We start from the raw sequence: 15714 nt of genomic DNA, 5'->3' as shown, positions 1-15714 counted from the left end.
GGTAGTGGGGTTACCTCGTGGTGGTGGCAGTAGCACCAGTGGCTGCAGCCATCTCCCTCATGTCTGCAGTGTCCTTGGCAGCAGTGAGGTTAACTTGGGGTGGTAGCAATAGTGGCAGTGGTTGCAGCTACCTCCCTTGCATCTGCAGAGTTTGTGGCTGCAGTGATGGACCACCTGCAGGACTGCTGCTCTGTAGAGAGCTGCTCTGCAATGGGCAATGGTTCTGAGAGCAGACAATGGCTCTGGCGACTGGGGCCACAATGGCGGTATGCCTGTTTTGATCTTCTGCAGGAGGAATGAGAGTCCTGGGCACCTCTAGCCCACCATCTTCCCAAAGTCCTTGAGTCTTTATATTTACTGATAAATTTTTGACCAAAGCAGTTAGAGACATTTACCCTTCTGTAAGTATTGTTCCAGTACATCCTTAAAAAATATTGGGTATAATATTTGAAATGTTTGCTATTTTGATAGATATAAAGGGTATCTTATTTTTAAAAATTATGCTCTTGATTACTATTAAAGTTGATAATTTTTTCACATAGTTATCTACTTGTGTTTTCTACATAAACTGTTAATGTCTTCTATGTGGGGCCTTAATATTTGTCATATTTACTGCAAAGTTTTTTTTTTCCCCAAAATTTGCTTTTGCCTTTTTATTTTATTGATTTTTCTTGAGGTATTGCTCATTATATATATTGAAATCATATTTTATTGCTGATTTTTGCCTTTTGATTTTGATGTTTTCATTGTAGTGAAATATATCACTTACATATATTTCCTTTCACATTTTTATGCTTAGAAAATTTATCCCCTTCAATAAAATAAAGTCTCTTCCTAACTTAAGTACAGATATTTATGTATATTTCAATCTATATTCTTGTGTCTTTTTTGTTTAAATCTTTTTGATTTTTCTTAATGTCTTATTGCATTAACAAGAGCTTACAGAGCAATCTCAAATAACAGTAGTGATAGTAAATACTGATTTCTTGTTTGCCAGTAATAGATATTGGCTGTTGACTTAAGGTAAATGTGGTTTATCATGTTAAGACTATTATTGCCTATACTCCTTTTTTACTAACAGTAAAATTAGTATATCATGATTAATTAAAGTCGGTTTGGAAATAAGATGTTGGGTAAGTTCTTGAGTGTCTCTAAGCCTTAATTATTAAATGGAGTCAATGATGCTATCTTCTTGATAAGGTTGATGAGATAGTTAAATGAGATAATGTATCTAAACCACTTAGCATAGGGCCTGGCACATTGGCGGTGTTTAATCAATATTAGCCATTATTTTTAGTATTAGGAAAAAGTGAGAATTTTATGAAATTCCTTTTTTACTTATTGAGCTAATTATATCAAATTTATTTTGTGTTTACCAAAAGATTCTTACATTGATGGGATAAAGTACTTGGCTGCAAGTAGATTATTATTTTTATATGCTCTCAAATGTGATTTGCTTTTAGTTATTTTTGTAATGGCAAATATGAATGTGGGGTTTTTAATAATTTTTCAGCTGGAATTTACCAATGTAATAAGTGGTTATTATTGAGGTTAAGCCCTGAATGCTAAGAGAATCCCGTAGATTCTGTTAGAAAAGGATCTTAGATGCTTATTGAGTGCTCACAACTGCAGTCGAAGGACATTGTCAGCCAATCTTTTTGGCCATAAAGGCCTAGCTGCTCTTTTGGCCTTCCTAAGGCTATTGGGTGTAATTAAATGAGAAAAGATGGTATATTGCGAGAGGGCACATTAGCTTTAAGTTTTCTTAGCATAGGGCTGGCATTTCCTTCCACCTTCAGAAGATTTATTCTAAAGACTGAAATATTGAAGCCTATATTAACTTATTGTCAAGACCAGACCAAATTAGGGCCATTAATCAATACAGTTCTTATTTTCTTTCTCCTGATGAGATACGATGAAAAAAAATATGAATGATGATGTTAAATGATTTTAATCTGCTTTTGGACTGAAAATGGAGTGCAGCATTTTCTGAGTGATTAAAAATGCCTGTAAAGATACCTAGTAGCCTGAGACAGTCTATTCAGAAAAGTTTCACAGGCCATTTTCACCCATCTACAAAAATTCAAAAACCACTGCCCCTGCTTCAATTAAGGGAATAGAAATGAGTAGTTTTGTTTTGTGGTTGCTTTTCAGAAAAGAGAAGAAATACCTCTGTGACAGATTTATGTGTGAAGTAGGGAAGCCTTGTTCCAAGATCTGGCAGTCTCCCATACTGCAAGCCTGGGATCTTTATTTCACTTGGCAGCATTTGGATCGTGTCCAGCTCTTCCCCACTGCAGTAGCTTCCTCTTTTCCCCACTCCAGGGAGTTCCACTGAGGCTGAGCCCTCCCATAACTCTGCTCAGGAACTGTTTTCAAAACAGCCTGGCTCTCTCCCTGTCTCTCTTTTGAATTCCATAGGCAAGGAAGAAAAAATAAAAAAGTTACTTTAATATACCAAAAATAACATCAATTTAAAAACTCAGATTCTAAATGTATCTCATTTTCCTATTACTCTCAGTGGAATTTCAGATACGTAAATATTTCTGGTAACTGAAAATTTCTATCTTAAGCACTAGACCTTTTCAAGATTGTAACATTTTTGATTGAACTAATTCTCAAAAGTATTGTCATTTCTCTGTAAAAACACAGGATACAGAACTTAATTGAACTTTTTGATGATTCAGTCTTTCGAATTAGCATTATTGAAACTGTGTTGTAATGATACAAGTGGGTGCTTCTGTGGTCACTCACTATGGGCCAAGCACTGTTCTGAGTGGCTTTCAGCAAATGTCATTTACTTCTATGTTCACTTACATATAGATCTATTCCATAGGTGCAATGCTTGTCTTCATTTTACAGAGAAGAAACTGAGGCCCAGAGAGGTTGAGAAACTTGTCTGAGACCCTAAGCTAGTCAGAAGAGGAGCCAGGATTCAAACCCATACAGCCAGAGTTCAGAATCTGGGCTCTTCACCACAAAATTATGTTCTTTCTTTGTGGTGAGTCCCTCTGGTCTAGGAAGGCTGTTTGCCCTAATGTTGTACATTTTGAGTTCTTAAAACTGTATGTTGTCGACACCCTTAAATGTCTTTGCTGTCATTTACTATTTCTCACCGATTTCACTCTTCCTGCCTTTCAATTTGCTGCTATTTATCAGATTTGGGCTGGGAACTCAGAATAAAAAAGCTTATTAGAGCTGTGTATCATCACCAAGTATGAATTCTGCAGTAGGCTTTGTTTTGGATAAAGAAGAAAAACCAGTACTTTGGCAGTGTCTAGTAAAAAGAACAATAATATCAGTTACATGTTAAGTATCTACCATTATTCTACACTAGATGCTAACCTAGGCAACTGCCAATGTGGGGAATATATTCTCCATGTTAACAGAGTAAGAAGCTAGGGCTCTGAGAGCTCCAGGGACTGGGCCAATCTTTACTCAATTAGTAAGCTAAAACTCAGTACAGGACTTCCTGACTTCGAAGCCTTTGGTTTTCTCATTCTGCTCTTTTGCCATAGGTAGTACTCTATTTTTTTTTTAAGCAAACTTTTTAAAATTTAAATGGTGTTGCTTACTATTAGCCTAACTACCAAGGTGCATTAAGAAGGTTTTGAAGTGAAGATTTAGGGAACAAAGTGGTCTGCGGTTTTATATTAGGAATAGTATAAGAAATTTTGGGGGCTGGAGAAGGAAGTAATGTTCAGCCTGCCCACATGGTCTTCCTTTCTGGTGGTGAAGTGCTTAAGATCCTAGTCTAATTGCTCCCTGACACCCCACATGGCTTTGTCACAGCTCCTGTGGCACTGTTACCTGCACACGCGGAGGGGGACTTAGGGAAGATGCCTGGGAAATGTCATGCACTGCATAAAGACCTTCGGAACAATGATGGATTGCTTATACAATGGTGGTCCCATAAGCATATTAGGCTTCTAAAATTTAGGTTTGTGACTCAGTGACCTTTGAGGATGTGGCTGTGAACTTTACTCTGGAGGTGTGGGCTTTGCTGGATCCCTTGCAGAAGAATCTCTACAGAGATGTGATGTGGGAAATCTTCAGGAACCTAGCCTCTACAGGAAATGAATGGGAAGACCAAAACATTGAAGATCAGTACAAAAATCCCAGGACAAATAAAGGGAGTTATATGGTAGAGAGAGTCTGTGGAAGTGAATGTGGAAGTGAAGAAGGTAGTCAACATGGAGAAAGCTTCAGCCAGATTCCAGATTGTCATCTGAACAAAGAGTAAACCAAGTGAAATCAGTGCATGTGGAGAAATCTTCATGTGTCATTCACCCCTTAATAGGCACATCAGGACTCACACTGGTCACAAACCATGTAAGTATCAGGAATATGGAGAGAATCTATATAAATATAAGGAATGTGGGAAAACCTTCATTTCTTTTGTAAGCATTCAAAGATGCATGATAAAGCGTACTGGAGATGGACCTTATAAATGTCAGGTGTGTGGGAAAGCCTTTGCTTATCACAGTTTATTTTGAATACATGAAAAAACACACTGGAGAGAAACCCTATGAATGTAAACAATCTGGTAAAGCTTTCAGTCATTTAAGTTCCTTTCAAAGGCATGAAAGAACATACACTGGAGAGAAATCCTAAAGAAAGAATGTGAGAAATCTCTCATTGTCACACACTCTTTCTAGCACACATGAGAATGTGTTGTGGAGAGAACCCATATCAACGTTAAGTATGTGGAAAAGCCTTTAGCCATGCCGTTTCAATTCAAAGTCATAAGAGAACACACAGAGGAGAAACCTCTTGCATATAAGCAATGTGCAAAGGTCTTCAGTTGGCCCATGTGTAAGAATGCACACTGGATCAAAACCCTGTAAATATGAAAAATACAAGAAAGTTTTCAATTTTAACACTTACTTTTAAAGTCATATGAAGACCCCTAATGTAGAGAAATCCTATAAATATAAGCAATGTGAAAAGCCTGATGCACAGTACTACATGAAAATACACATCGTGAAGGAAGTGTTTTAAAACTTACAAACATTCTGTCTTTATCAGTGGCTCCTTCTTAAGGTAGATGTCTGGACTATGGATTCTTATTCTTACATTTGAAAAGACACATTGAGCTGACAACTCTGTAAGTACTGTTTGGACATGAGATTCTGAAACTTGAGACTTCTCATTACTTTGGGCCTCAGGTGTTTATGGGGTGTCTGTTTAACATCATCTGAGAATTTAAAACTACCTTTATATTTGACACTATTGTTTTGATGCTGTAGACTTTGAATGACACAATATGTCACGTGTCACATGACATGGAGTTCCTCCTGTTGTGAGAAAAGGTGATGGTCATCTGCACAGTGCTTGCCCATCCTGGGCTTTTTTCTGTGACTACAGTTATGCCTGTGCAAGTCCACTGTGGTTTCCCTGTTGAGACTCTGAATGAGTTATGAGTGTTTAGAGGTCAGTTATCCAAGGAAGAATTAAGGTGAGCTGCACACAGTGCTTATCATTTTGAGTAATGTCCTAATTTAGTGAAAATGAAATATATTTGACATCCTCAAAGTAAGAAATTTTTAATGTCTTTTTTGAAGAGAAGTTAGAAGCTTTGTGTTTCAGTGATCCACAAAGTACCATGTCCATTTTGCTGTCCACAGTTGACATTTCTACATGCTTAGACTTTAGCACATGTTATGAAGGGTGGGGGGGGGGAAGTAACAGCTTTGTGTTTTATTTAGGAACAAAGGAAATCCATCCCCCCCAAATGTTTTTAGAGGGTTATTTTAAACATCGAATGATATTTGTAATTCTAATAGCAAAGAGATAATGGACTGGAGTTAGATGAGTCTGAAGTCCAGAAGTCAGCTAGGCATTGCTGCAGTTGCACTGGATTAGGGCAAGGAAATAAAAATGATGAACCAGGAATGAAGCCAAGAGATTTTTTGGATCCAGAATTAACAGAAGTTGTGACCAAAGTGGGAGGCAGTGATGAATGAAGGGTCAAGAATGGCTTTGAAGTTTCCAGTTTATTTGAATGGGTGGATGAGATCTTATGTCCTTAGATGTGGAATGTAAAAGATGAAACAATTTTTGAGGGGGAAGATGAGTTTTATTTTAAACATTTTGCGCATGATGAACTTGTGGGACATTCAGAAGAAATGTCCAGCAGACATTTGAAAATGAGGGTCTGTTATCTGATTATCTTTACAATTTTTAAAGATTCTACAGATTTCTGATGGGCAACCTGAATGGTGTTTTTGATGGGGGTGGGAGGTAGGTTGTCATGTGTATCAGACATTTTTGGATTGCCCCTGCCCCAGCTCCTATTCTCTCTTTTCCCTTTCTTAAAATTACTCAGATTTTCCTCTAGAATGTAATGGGTGAATTTGTAATGTGCTTTTCATCTTTGTAGCAAGACAATTTTATTTACTCCAGATAGCTAGAGTGATATATCTCTATCCAAAGAAGGCAGTGAGGCTAGCAATATTGCCCTGAGGACACATAACTTTGAAGTTCTGTGAGAAATATGAATGAATAGACCCCCTGTAAAAATCTTCTATATTTAGGGAATAGACAACATTATTTTTTATTTTATTCCTTGCCCAAATGATTCTTCCAGACAGTATTCCAAGTAAGATTCCCTGTCAGAGATAAAATGAGAAATTCACAGCACATAACTTTAAATCCATGATCTGCTCTTGTTAGGCCTAAAAATAATGTTTTTGTTATGATCACAAGTGCCAGTGTGTTTCAGAGTCTCTTATTTTAGCTCCAAACATCTTTGTCCTCTTCAAATGACTGGCAACTTGGTGATATTTTATTTTCTTCTTTCCTTTAAGAGTAATTTAGTTTAAAATAAGCAAATAGGTAAGCAGAAAAGTGCTTTAAGACTGCTTCTTTAAAATGAACAATTTCCCTGTCCTTAGGGGCTGTCAGATTTATGTCCTTAGATGAACAATAATTACATTAATAATTTTAGGGGCTAATTAGCATTTTATAGTAAACACATTGTTTATCACATGAAGGGGAGGGATAGCTGTATCCTTTCTGCAAAATAATTGCTTTTCAAAATCAGAACCCATTTATCTTACTTCAGCAATACCTGCTACCAACTGACCAAAAATACTTCTGTGCTGATTTTTTCCCAAGTCTTGAGTCTTGTTAATTATACAACAAAAATTGCAGAAATTCAAACTTGTAAATAGGAACTAGCTTTAATTTCTACTTGCACGAACAACCAAAAAGCAACTGATACCTTGTCATCTATTCTTCACATAATTCACTTTTTCCAGTGCTTCTTTTCATACTTACTTTTGCTACAGTATTTTTTTTTTTTTATATGTGCAGTTTGAGATCGCCCCCTCCATTTTTCTTTCTTCAGCCTCAAGAAATGCAGGAAATTGGCATGGTTATTTTTTTATTGCATCGAGTACTAGAAATACACTTTGATTTCACTTTAGTTTTTGCAAGCTCAAAGCTAACTGTGGATAAATCCAAGAAGACTTTTTATCAGGATATTGGCCTTCCTTCCCTGAAGCCCCCTTTAGGGGGTTTTATCTGCCTGCAGCCACTTTCAGTACTTCCCTAACCCATAGTTGCAGCAAGTCCAAATTGACAGTCTTGTCAGAACGAATGATCTAAAATAAACACCCACTTGTCTGCCTGCATTACTAGTCCTGACAAGGATGCTTTGCCTGTATCAACTACAACCTGACAGTCCTTGGAAGCACTGTGCTCATTGCTTGGAACAGTGGCTGATGGAGAATAGATATAAGGCCTAATTTTGAATGGCTCATGATGTTAAAATCCGGATGAAATCATTAAAGGCCCACCTCTCTGCTTTTTCCCTCTCGACAGCCTTTTAAATGGGGATAGTTATCTCATGTAAGCAAAACCCTTCCCGTCAGTCAGCAGATTACATTAGGCACACCCAACAATAACAATTTTATGTACAAAGACTCTAGATGAAGGAGACAAAGATAAATATCAAGTCCATGGTTTTGCAGGCGAGGACCTCTCCTCATGTTTTTATGGGCTACTTAATGCCCACTAAAACTTTGATATCATTGGGATTCATACTGGGAACTACCTTACAGTATCAAAAACTATCAGTTAATAATAGACATTATCTCTCTATATCCTGAGGAATATTTTGTAGGCTTTTCTCTACTTTTATTAAGCTTTATACTGTGAGCCTCAAGAATCGAAAGAGAAAAGTTGCTAAGTTTGTATATTCTGTACCTTAAAGCCAGGAAAGTCAATGCAATTGGGGTTTTTCTATTGCTGTTTTAAGGTTTGGTGTCCTTAATAAAGACAGTAAAATTTCAACATTACAGTGTCCCGAAGAAAAATTTTAAGGAAATGTAATTATGCTTGAAGGCTGTTGAAATTACATGTGTCCAGTACAAATTAAGTAGAAATTGCTTGATTATTAGGCTTATCTAATCGATTAAAATAGCCAATTGGAATAAAAGAAATTCACTCCTCTGGTATAATTATCAAACTGATTGTGTTACACTATCTATACCATTATTATTTTTATACATAATTTTAAGAGATGCAGACAGCCTGAAAGGCTGCAACTTGCTTTATGAAAAGAAAAACCTAAAATTAGCTTATATTCTTAAATTTTAATTTTATATCATACTTGCCTAGGTGTCTCAGAAAATCTTTAATACTTTGGGAAAACTGCTGAGGGAGGAAAAAAAGGCTACCATCCAATTTATCATAAGATCTTCTTAAATTGCTACATGTTCTCTCTCAGACTGACTATTTGCAGTATATGTTCTATTCCTGGTAAGTAGCCCTGAGTGTCTTGCATTAATTCTGCTTGGATTGTAGTCGTTTCCTTAAAATATATCATACGTCACACCTAAGCTGAAATGCCGAATGTCAGTCCTTTCGAAATTAAAAAAAAAAAAAAAGCAGAACTGTTTATCTCATTATATACCTGATATTTTTGTCATACTTGATCTAATTCAGAGGTTTTACTAAAGAGAATAAGGACAGCCATCAGTTGTAATGGTTAATTCTATATGTCAATTTGACTGTGCCATGGGATGCCCGGACATTTGATCAACCGTTATTTGGGTGTCTCTGTGAGGATATTTCTGGATGGAATTAACATTTGAATCAGTAGATTGAGTAAAGCAGATTGTTCTCCCCAATGTTGGTGGGCATCATTCAATCCTTTGAAGGCCTAAATAGAATAAAAAGACTGAGTAAGGGGGAATCTGCTCTTTCTGCCTGTCTTTGTGCTGGGACCTCAGTCTTCTCCTGCCTTTGGACTTAGATTTGGACTTGAACTGAAACTTATACCATCTGCTCTGCTAGGTCTCTAGTTAGTTAACTGCAGACCTTGAGACTTCTCAGCCTCAGACATATCTATCTATCTATCTATCTATCTATCTATCTATCTATCTATCTATCTATCTATCTATCTTTCTATCATCTATCTATCTAGGTTCTATTTCTCAGGAGCACCATGACAAATACATCAACCGACCGAGTCAACATAATTTTGAAAGTGAAGGTATCCCACCATTCTATTGTACTAAAATTCAATTTTGAACACTTATGCAGGTATTTAATCTGATCCTGTTAGGAAGAACCAACAGTGAGCAATCTGCTATTTATTATTTAATCTTTTCTGATGTAAACAGAGCCCTGTTAGCCCTTGGGAATCTGCAGGGCAGGCAGGGAATCAAATGAATGCCTAGATCCCCTATAGACATTCACAATTTGGCTATAGGTACAAATTTTTCCTGATTGGGAAGATTCTTCTTTAAAGGAAGACCTCACATTTCAATAATATAAAGTAAGTCAGTAATTATTTGTTGGGATGGGGACTCAATCTAAGTAATAAAAGAGTAAGTAGGTGGCCTAATGTGTACAGATCTCTGGGGTGAACAGTAACGTATGTAAAAATACATAATTTTTTTCTTCAAGATTTAGGCCCACAATGTAAAAAACAGATAGATGGCAATATTGGGGAAACCATATAAAGTGCTTAAATAAGAAACTGGACTAGGTACTCCTGATCCTAATTTGGTAATAGCCAGATTCTTTCCATTTACTTAAAAGAGGTATTCTGTGCACTTGTTGGAAAGTGTGAAAAAAATATACATATTAATTTTAATTCATTTGAATTTAAGGAAATAAATGTATACCCTGAAGTAATCACCAAAGAATCAATAATGATGCTAAGTCAAAACTCAAAGGAGATTGTGTTCTCTGGGATGAAGGTGAGAAGGAAGGCTAAGAGGCTGGCTGTTTACAGTGCTCTATGTTTCTGAGAAAACCTGAGGCAGTATAAAAATAATAGAAAATTTGCAGCCAGTCCTAACATTTCAGTTCTACCGTAGCAGCCTGCTGGTTCTCTCCCAGTGTTATTCTCCTTTGTTCCACTGTAACAGAGCTTATCTGGTTACATGATTGCCCAGCTAGAGACTACATTTCCCAGAATCCTTTGCAGATAGCTGTCATGAAATTCAGATTTTTTCCAGTGAAATCTGAATGGGCATACCAAGTACAGCTCCTGCAAGTATGCCTAGAAGGAAATTATTTGGTCCAGACTTCTTTTTTCCCACTTACTCTGTGAGAACCATAGACTGGAAAAGGAATGTGGGGATAAACTCAGCTTTGACCATGTAAATTCTATGGGCTCCAAGTTGGAAGGAACTCACGTCCCTGAATGACTCACAGACCTGAGCTGCCTTGCTTTCTGTTATGAAAGAGAAATAAACTTCAATTCTGTGTTTTTTTGTTGCTGCTGTTGTTATATCAGCTTAGCCTTCATCCAGTGTAGCTAATATTGCTACTTATCCTTAATGAAACAGCAGGGGAAAACCTAAGTTTACTCCATTGTCCCATCTAACACCTCCTTCCATAAATAACCATCTCTGTGTCTTTAAACACACCTATCCCTAACCATTATCTCCCTGATTCCTGATCTTTTGGGATCTGTTATACCCTGAAATAGCTCACGAGTTTTAAAAAAGAACCTTGTGAATAAGGTAAAGTTACACCTCCAAAGAGATTATATATATAATATATATTATATATATATATAGGTTATATTATATGTATATGTGGTTATATATATAAGCTGAACATTTTACTCACAGAGAAACTATCTACAGTGACTTTTGTTACCAACAAAATTCAGGGCTTAAGGTTTTTAGCATGTTTATTTTGTCTTATGTTTTCCTCTCTGTCTTTCTGTCTGTCTCTCACACACACATACATACATGTTGTATTTGTTTTAATAATAATAGTTTAGAATTGTTACATCAGTTCTAATGCTAGAAAGTGACTAGCTCAGTGTGGAGTGGCCTGGACAGGACCACAGATGAAGGACAGTGCACAATGCTCAGCCTCTTAATGAGCAGGGATTGGAATTAAAGCCACAGTCACATTGCATATTATGTGTTTTTTATATATATATATATATATATTTGTTAGCAAAATTTTTAAAATGCAATATTTATCCCACACTATGGGTTCAGTCATTTCCAACTAATATAATCTTTGCTGTCTTTATAAAGACTCACATTAAAATAACCTCTTTAAGTATTGTTAAAGACACCTAATTTGGGTAAACAAAATTGGCAAATAATAAATTAAGACATTGCACTTAGAGTAGATTAAACCAGGAAAAATCTTTACAAAATGCATAAGACATAAGTCTTTTGGGCGTGCTTGTTTTGTGTAGACACATCCCTAGTGACCTAAATCTGAAACTGCAAGGACGGAATTAAGTCTTTAACAGACAACTAGAAGCCAAAGTATTCAATTCCACAAGAATCTAAAAACCCTGAAAGTGTTTAGAAGTGGTTTAAACAGAAAATTTTGCATGGGTTTTAGAAAGGGTGGATAAGTAATTTTGTGTAAAATGCTGGTCAGTCTCTCCTTACTGTTTTAAAAAATAAACATAAGCAGAATATAAAAATATTCCTTTCAACAAGGAGTTCAATTTTTTGAAATATTAATATACGTAAATGTGCTTCTATATACATTTTTGTAAATGGTAATAATTTTAGTTATAGTTCCCTTTCAAAGGACTAGATTTAAAATTATATTGTTTTGGTTTTTGTTTTTTAGATGGAAAAATTAAATTCACAGGAATTTCCCTTGATTTGGGGCAGACATCTTTTTGTTCTCAGAGGAGTCAGTATGATTATAGATACTATTAGTTATGCAGATATAAAGCAAATACCTACCCACTACTCTTAGGAAGTGCTAACAATGAGGCAACTCAATAAAGACGCTTTGCAGTGAGGTGTTAAGAGTTATGTTAAGTGGGCCGGCCCTGTGGCTCACTTGGGAGAGTGTGGTGATGGTAGCACCGAGGCCGCGGGTTCGGATCCTATATAGGGATGGCCGGTGCACTCACTGGCTGAGCGTGGTGCAGACCACACCGTGCCAAGGGTTGCGATCCCTGTACCGGTCAAGAAAAAAAAAAAAAAGTTAGGTAACAGAGACTGGGTGTACGAATTATGCTCCTATAGAGAAAAGAGAGTGGAAAATTTCCCCTTCCCCCATGCTGTGCTTGGAATGTTCCTCCGTGCTCATGTTGGAGCTTAACTCCCAAAATAGTGGTGGAAGGTGGGCCTTTAAGAGGTAACTAGATCTCGAAGACTGTGCCCTAATGAATGGATTGATCCATTCATGGAGTAATCGGTTGATGGTTTAATGGGTTGTAATGGGCGTGGCTCTGGTGGCTTTATAAGGAGGGCAAGTGAGAAGGTTAGCTCTGTCTTGCTCTTCCCATGCTCTTCCCATGTGACACCATACATTGTTGTGGAGAGTCACTACCAAGAAGAAGGCTCTCACCAGGTGTGTTCCCTGGACTTTAGACTTCCCAGCCTCCAAAACTATAAGAAATAAACTTCATTTCTTCATAAATTATCCAGTTTTAGGTATTTTGTTACAAGCAACAGAAAACTAATGGACTAATACAGTCTGTATAAGCACACTCTGAATTTCAGTATAGATGGCTCTATGCCTGAAAATTTTAATTTGATTTAGATAGGATCATGAGTAAAGATATGACTTAGAGAAAAGAGAATTCCTGATTTTCTTGCCATTTGATCTGAGAGAAAAGATTGTGACAGAGAGTGAAAGACAATTCAGGATTTGGGAAAACCATACTGACAGACTTGGACTTTCATTGTCTGAGCCATGATGCCAAATCAGCCCCTGTCTTTGAGGACACAGTTACCCTTGAGGAGAATGGATGTTTGGAGACGTTAATCTCCCCAGACATGAGATGGGCCTTGGATTGGAGAGGTCAACTTCCTTCACATCTGTTGGTCCCAGACACCAAGGCAAGGAGGTGGGTGGTGATTTCCTGCAAATGGATGGTTCTGGTCCCTGCAGGGGTCATTCTAGCAGCAGTTGTCAGTTGTGTTTTGTGTTATACTCATACAGTACCTTCCTCTGTCATCCCTAAGCCTTCGTTAAAAACTTGGTCTCATACATTCTGTGGGGAATTAGGATGTATCCCATGCTTTGGAAGGAGCAACCAGGAGAAGAGTAATCAACAACTCAAAGTCAGAGTGGGTGTTGGCAGCAGTTCCTATGGAGGGCACATCTGGCCAGCACAGTGGTGTTAGATATCCAGTGGTGGAACAGAAGTCCCAATGGAACTCACTAGGGAGCTCTTGAGGGCAGCAGCCTGAGAAAAGGTGGAAGAATCTGATGGAGACTAATTTCTTGCAGTTAGGTAAAGTAATCTCATGAAATAGTAATTAGGATATATAAAATAAATATAATCTTCTGTTAGGGTCAGTAATGTATGGGTTTTATTTACAATAAAAGTGACTCCTATTGGAGAGAATTAAAATGACACAAAATCAGACAACAAAACAAAACAAAACCCCAAAGCAGAAGAGTTAGATAAATTGAATTGGGGGGAAGATAAAAAGAGCAAGAAAAAGTAAAATTCTGGCTTAGAATTACATTATATCACTGAGAGATTATTGATGGCCTAGACTTGGTCATGGGATTAACATGGACAGAGCTGGGAATATATAACTTGGTGTACTGAGGAATGTTGTTATCTAAATCAGGGGTCTTCCTCCTCCCACAACCAGGCACATCACCAGCACCATGCGGCCTACCCAGGGTCCTGAGATATGGAGTGGGGAACCGGACCCTCCTGCCACAATTAGGCACACCGCCAGTGCTACAGGGCCTATCTATGGTCCTGAGGCTTGGATCCAGGAGCCACCAGCAACTGGAGTGCATTGACACAAGGAGAGTCACCACCAGAGACCAAAGAAAAGAAGAGGACGTCTCTCTCCACAAAGCCCATTCCAGAGAGACAGAAGAAGCATCTTCTCTACGATAATATTGGGGGATCTGAACATACCTCTCAGCATTGGACAGATCATCTAGGCAACAAATCAATAGAGTAACCATTACTCTTTCAGAAGGAGAGAAGAAATATAGGGTTATCAGTGGTGAGAGGGAGGAGGGGGAGGGGGATGGGGAGAGATTGGACAAGGGGCATAAAGAATAAGTACGATTTATAACAATATATATGCAAGTAATATGGATTTGATCAATACATGTCAACGTTGAACCCCCAAAATATGTATAATCAAATTATGATTCAATAAAAAAAAATCAGGGGTCTGCATTCTTTTTCTGTAAAGGATTAGATAGTAAACACTTTAGGCTTTGTGGGCTATTCAGTGTCTGTCACAACTATGCAACTCTGCAGTTGTAGCACAAAGGCAGCCATAGACAATCTATAAATGAATGAGTTTAGCTGTGTTCCAATAAAACTTTACTAATGAACACTGAAATTTGAATTTCATGAAATTGTTAAAGTCAGAATATTATTCTTCTTTTGATTTTTTTTCCATCCATTTAAAAATGCAAAAACCATCCTTAAGATTGTGGGTTATACAAAAACAAGCAGTGGGCTATGGTTTGCTGATCTCTGGTCTAAATTCAAGGCATTTGTTGGGGCAGATATTGCCCCCTAGGGAGCATTTGGGAAATTTGGGGGAACATCTTTTGTCTTCTAATGGAGTCTTTCCCGAGCACTTAACATATTAAAATACATTTTAATTTTATTATAAAATATTTTCTTTTTATTGATAAGGCATTATCAAATTAGAAATGAGTGGAACAGTTGAAGGGATCAGCAAACACAGAAGATGTTTTAGCATGGGTATTCTGTGCAACAAAGCAAAGCAAAATTCAGGACAGTGAAATTGTGGGGAAAAGAGATTCTGAGAAGTTTCTAGAGAGCTAGAAAAGACAAATGAAAATTAATAGTATAATGAGTAAAATATCTTTGATTATTATCTTTATTTAGTGTGCACTACTTATACACACATATTTACACACACATATATTTAGTAAGTGAGAAGTACAAGGGCTTGTATAGGTTCTTTCCTGACTGTAACCTCCAATTTCATTTTTTCTACAATGATGGTTTCTCAACTTGCAATTTTACACCCACAGGGATTTTTTAAGAACATGACCTTCAAGTAGGAGGAGGGAATGACTGTGATTGAAATATTGTTCTTGAAGTCAGTCCATTTCTGAGTAACCAAGCTATTTACAGGTAACAGTCCTCTACTGGAATCATCTCTGTGGCATGCCGACTTGCAATAGTGCGTATTCCTGTACCGTAATGAAAGAACAGAGACCATTTGGAAAATGTAAGGCCAGTAATCACATTTGTCACAAATTTAGCTGTAGGAAATAAAAAGTCATTGCTTTCTA

General features: G+C 37.2%; 1 protein-coding gene across 1 annotated transcript; it reads left to right on the top strand.

The window, feature by feature from the left end:
- The first annotated feature begins 260 nt into the window (after positions 1 to 260).
- LOC134361684 (zinc finger protein 627-like) lies at positions 261 to 4243 on the top strand. The gene is made up of 2 exons (XM_063076690.1): positions 261 to 266; positions 3941 to 4243. The coding sequence occupies exons 1-2, from the start codon at positions 261 to 263 to the stop codon at positions 4241 to 4243; spliced, it is 309 nt and encodes a 102-aa protein (XP_062932760.1).
- Positions 4244 to 15714: the final 11471 nt, after the last annotated feature.

Source organism: Cynocephalus volans, chromosome 13 (genome assembly GCF_027409185.1).
Source record: "Cynocephalus volans isolate mCynVol1 chromosome 13, mCynVol1.pri, whole genome shotgun sequence".
Lineage (NCBI taxonomy): Eukaryota > Metazoa > Chordata > Mammalia > Dermoptera > Cynocephalidae > Cynocephalus > Cynocephalus volans.
The sequence above is the reverse complement of the archived record's forward strand: the minus strand, read 5'-3'. Positions and strand labels throughout refer to the sequence as shown.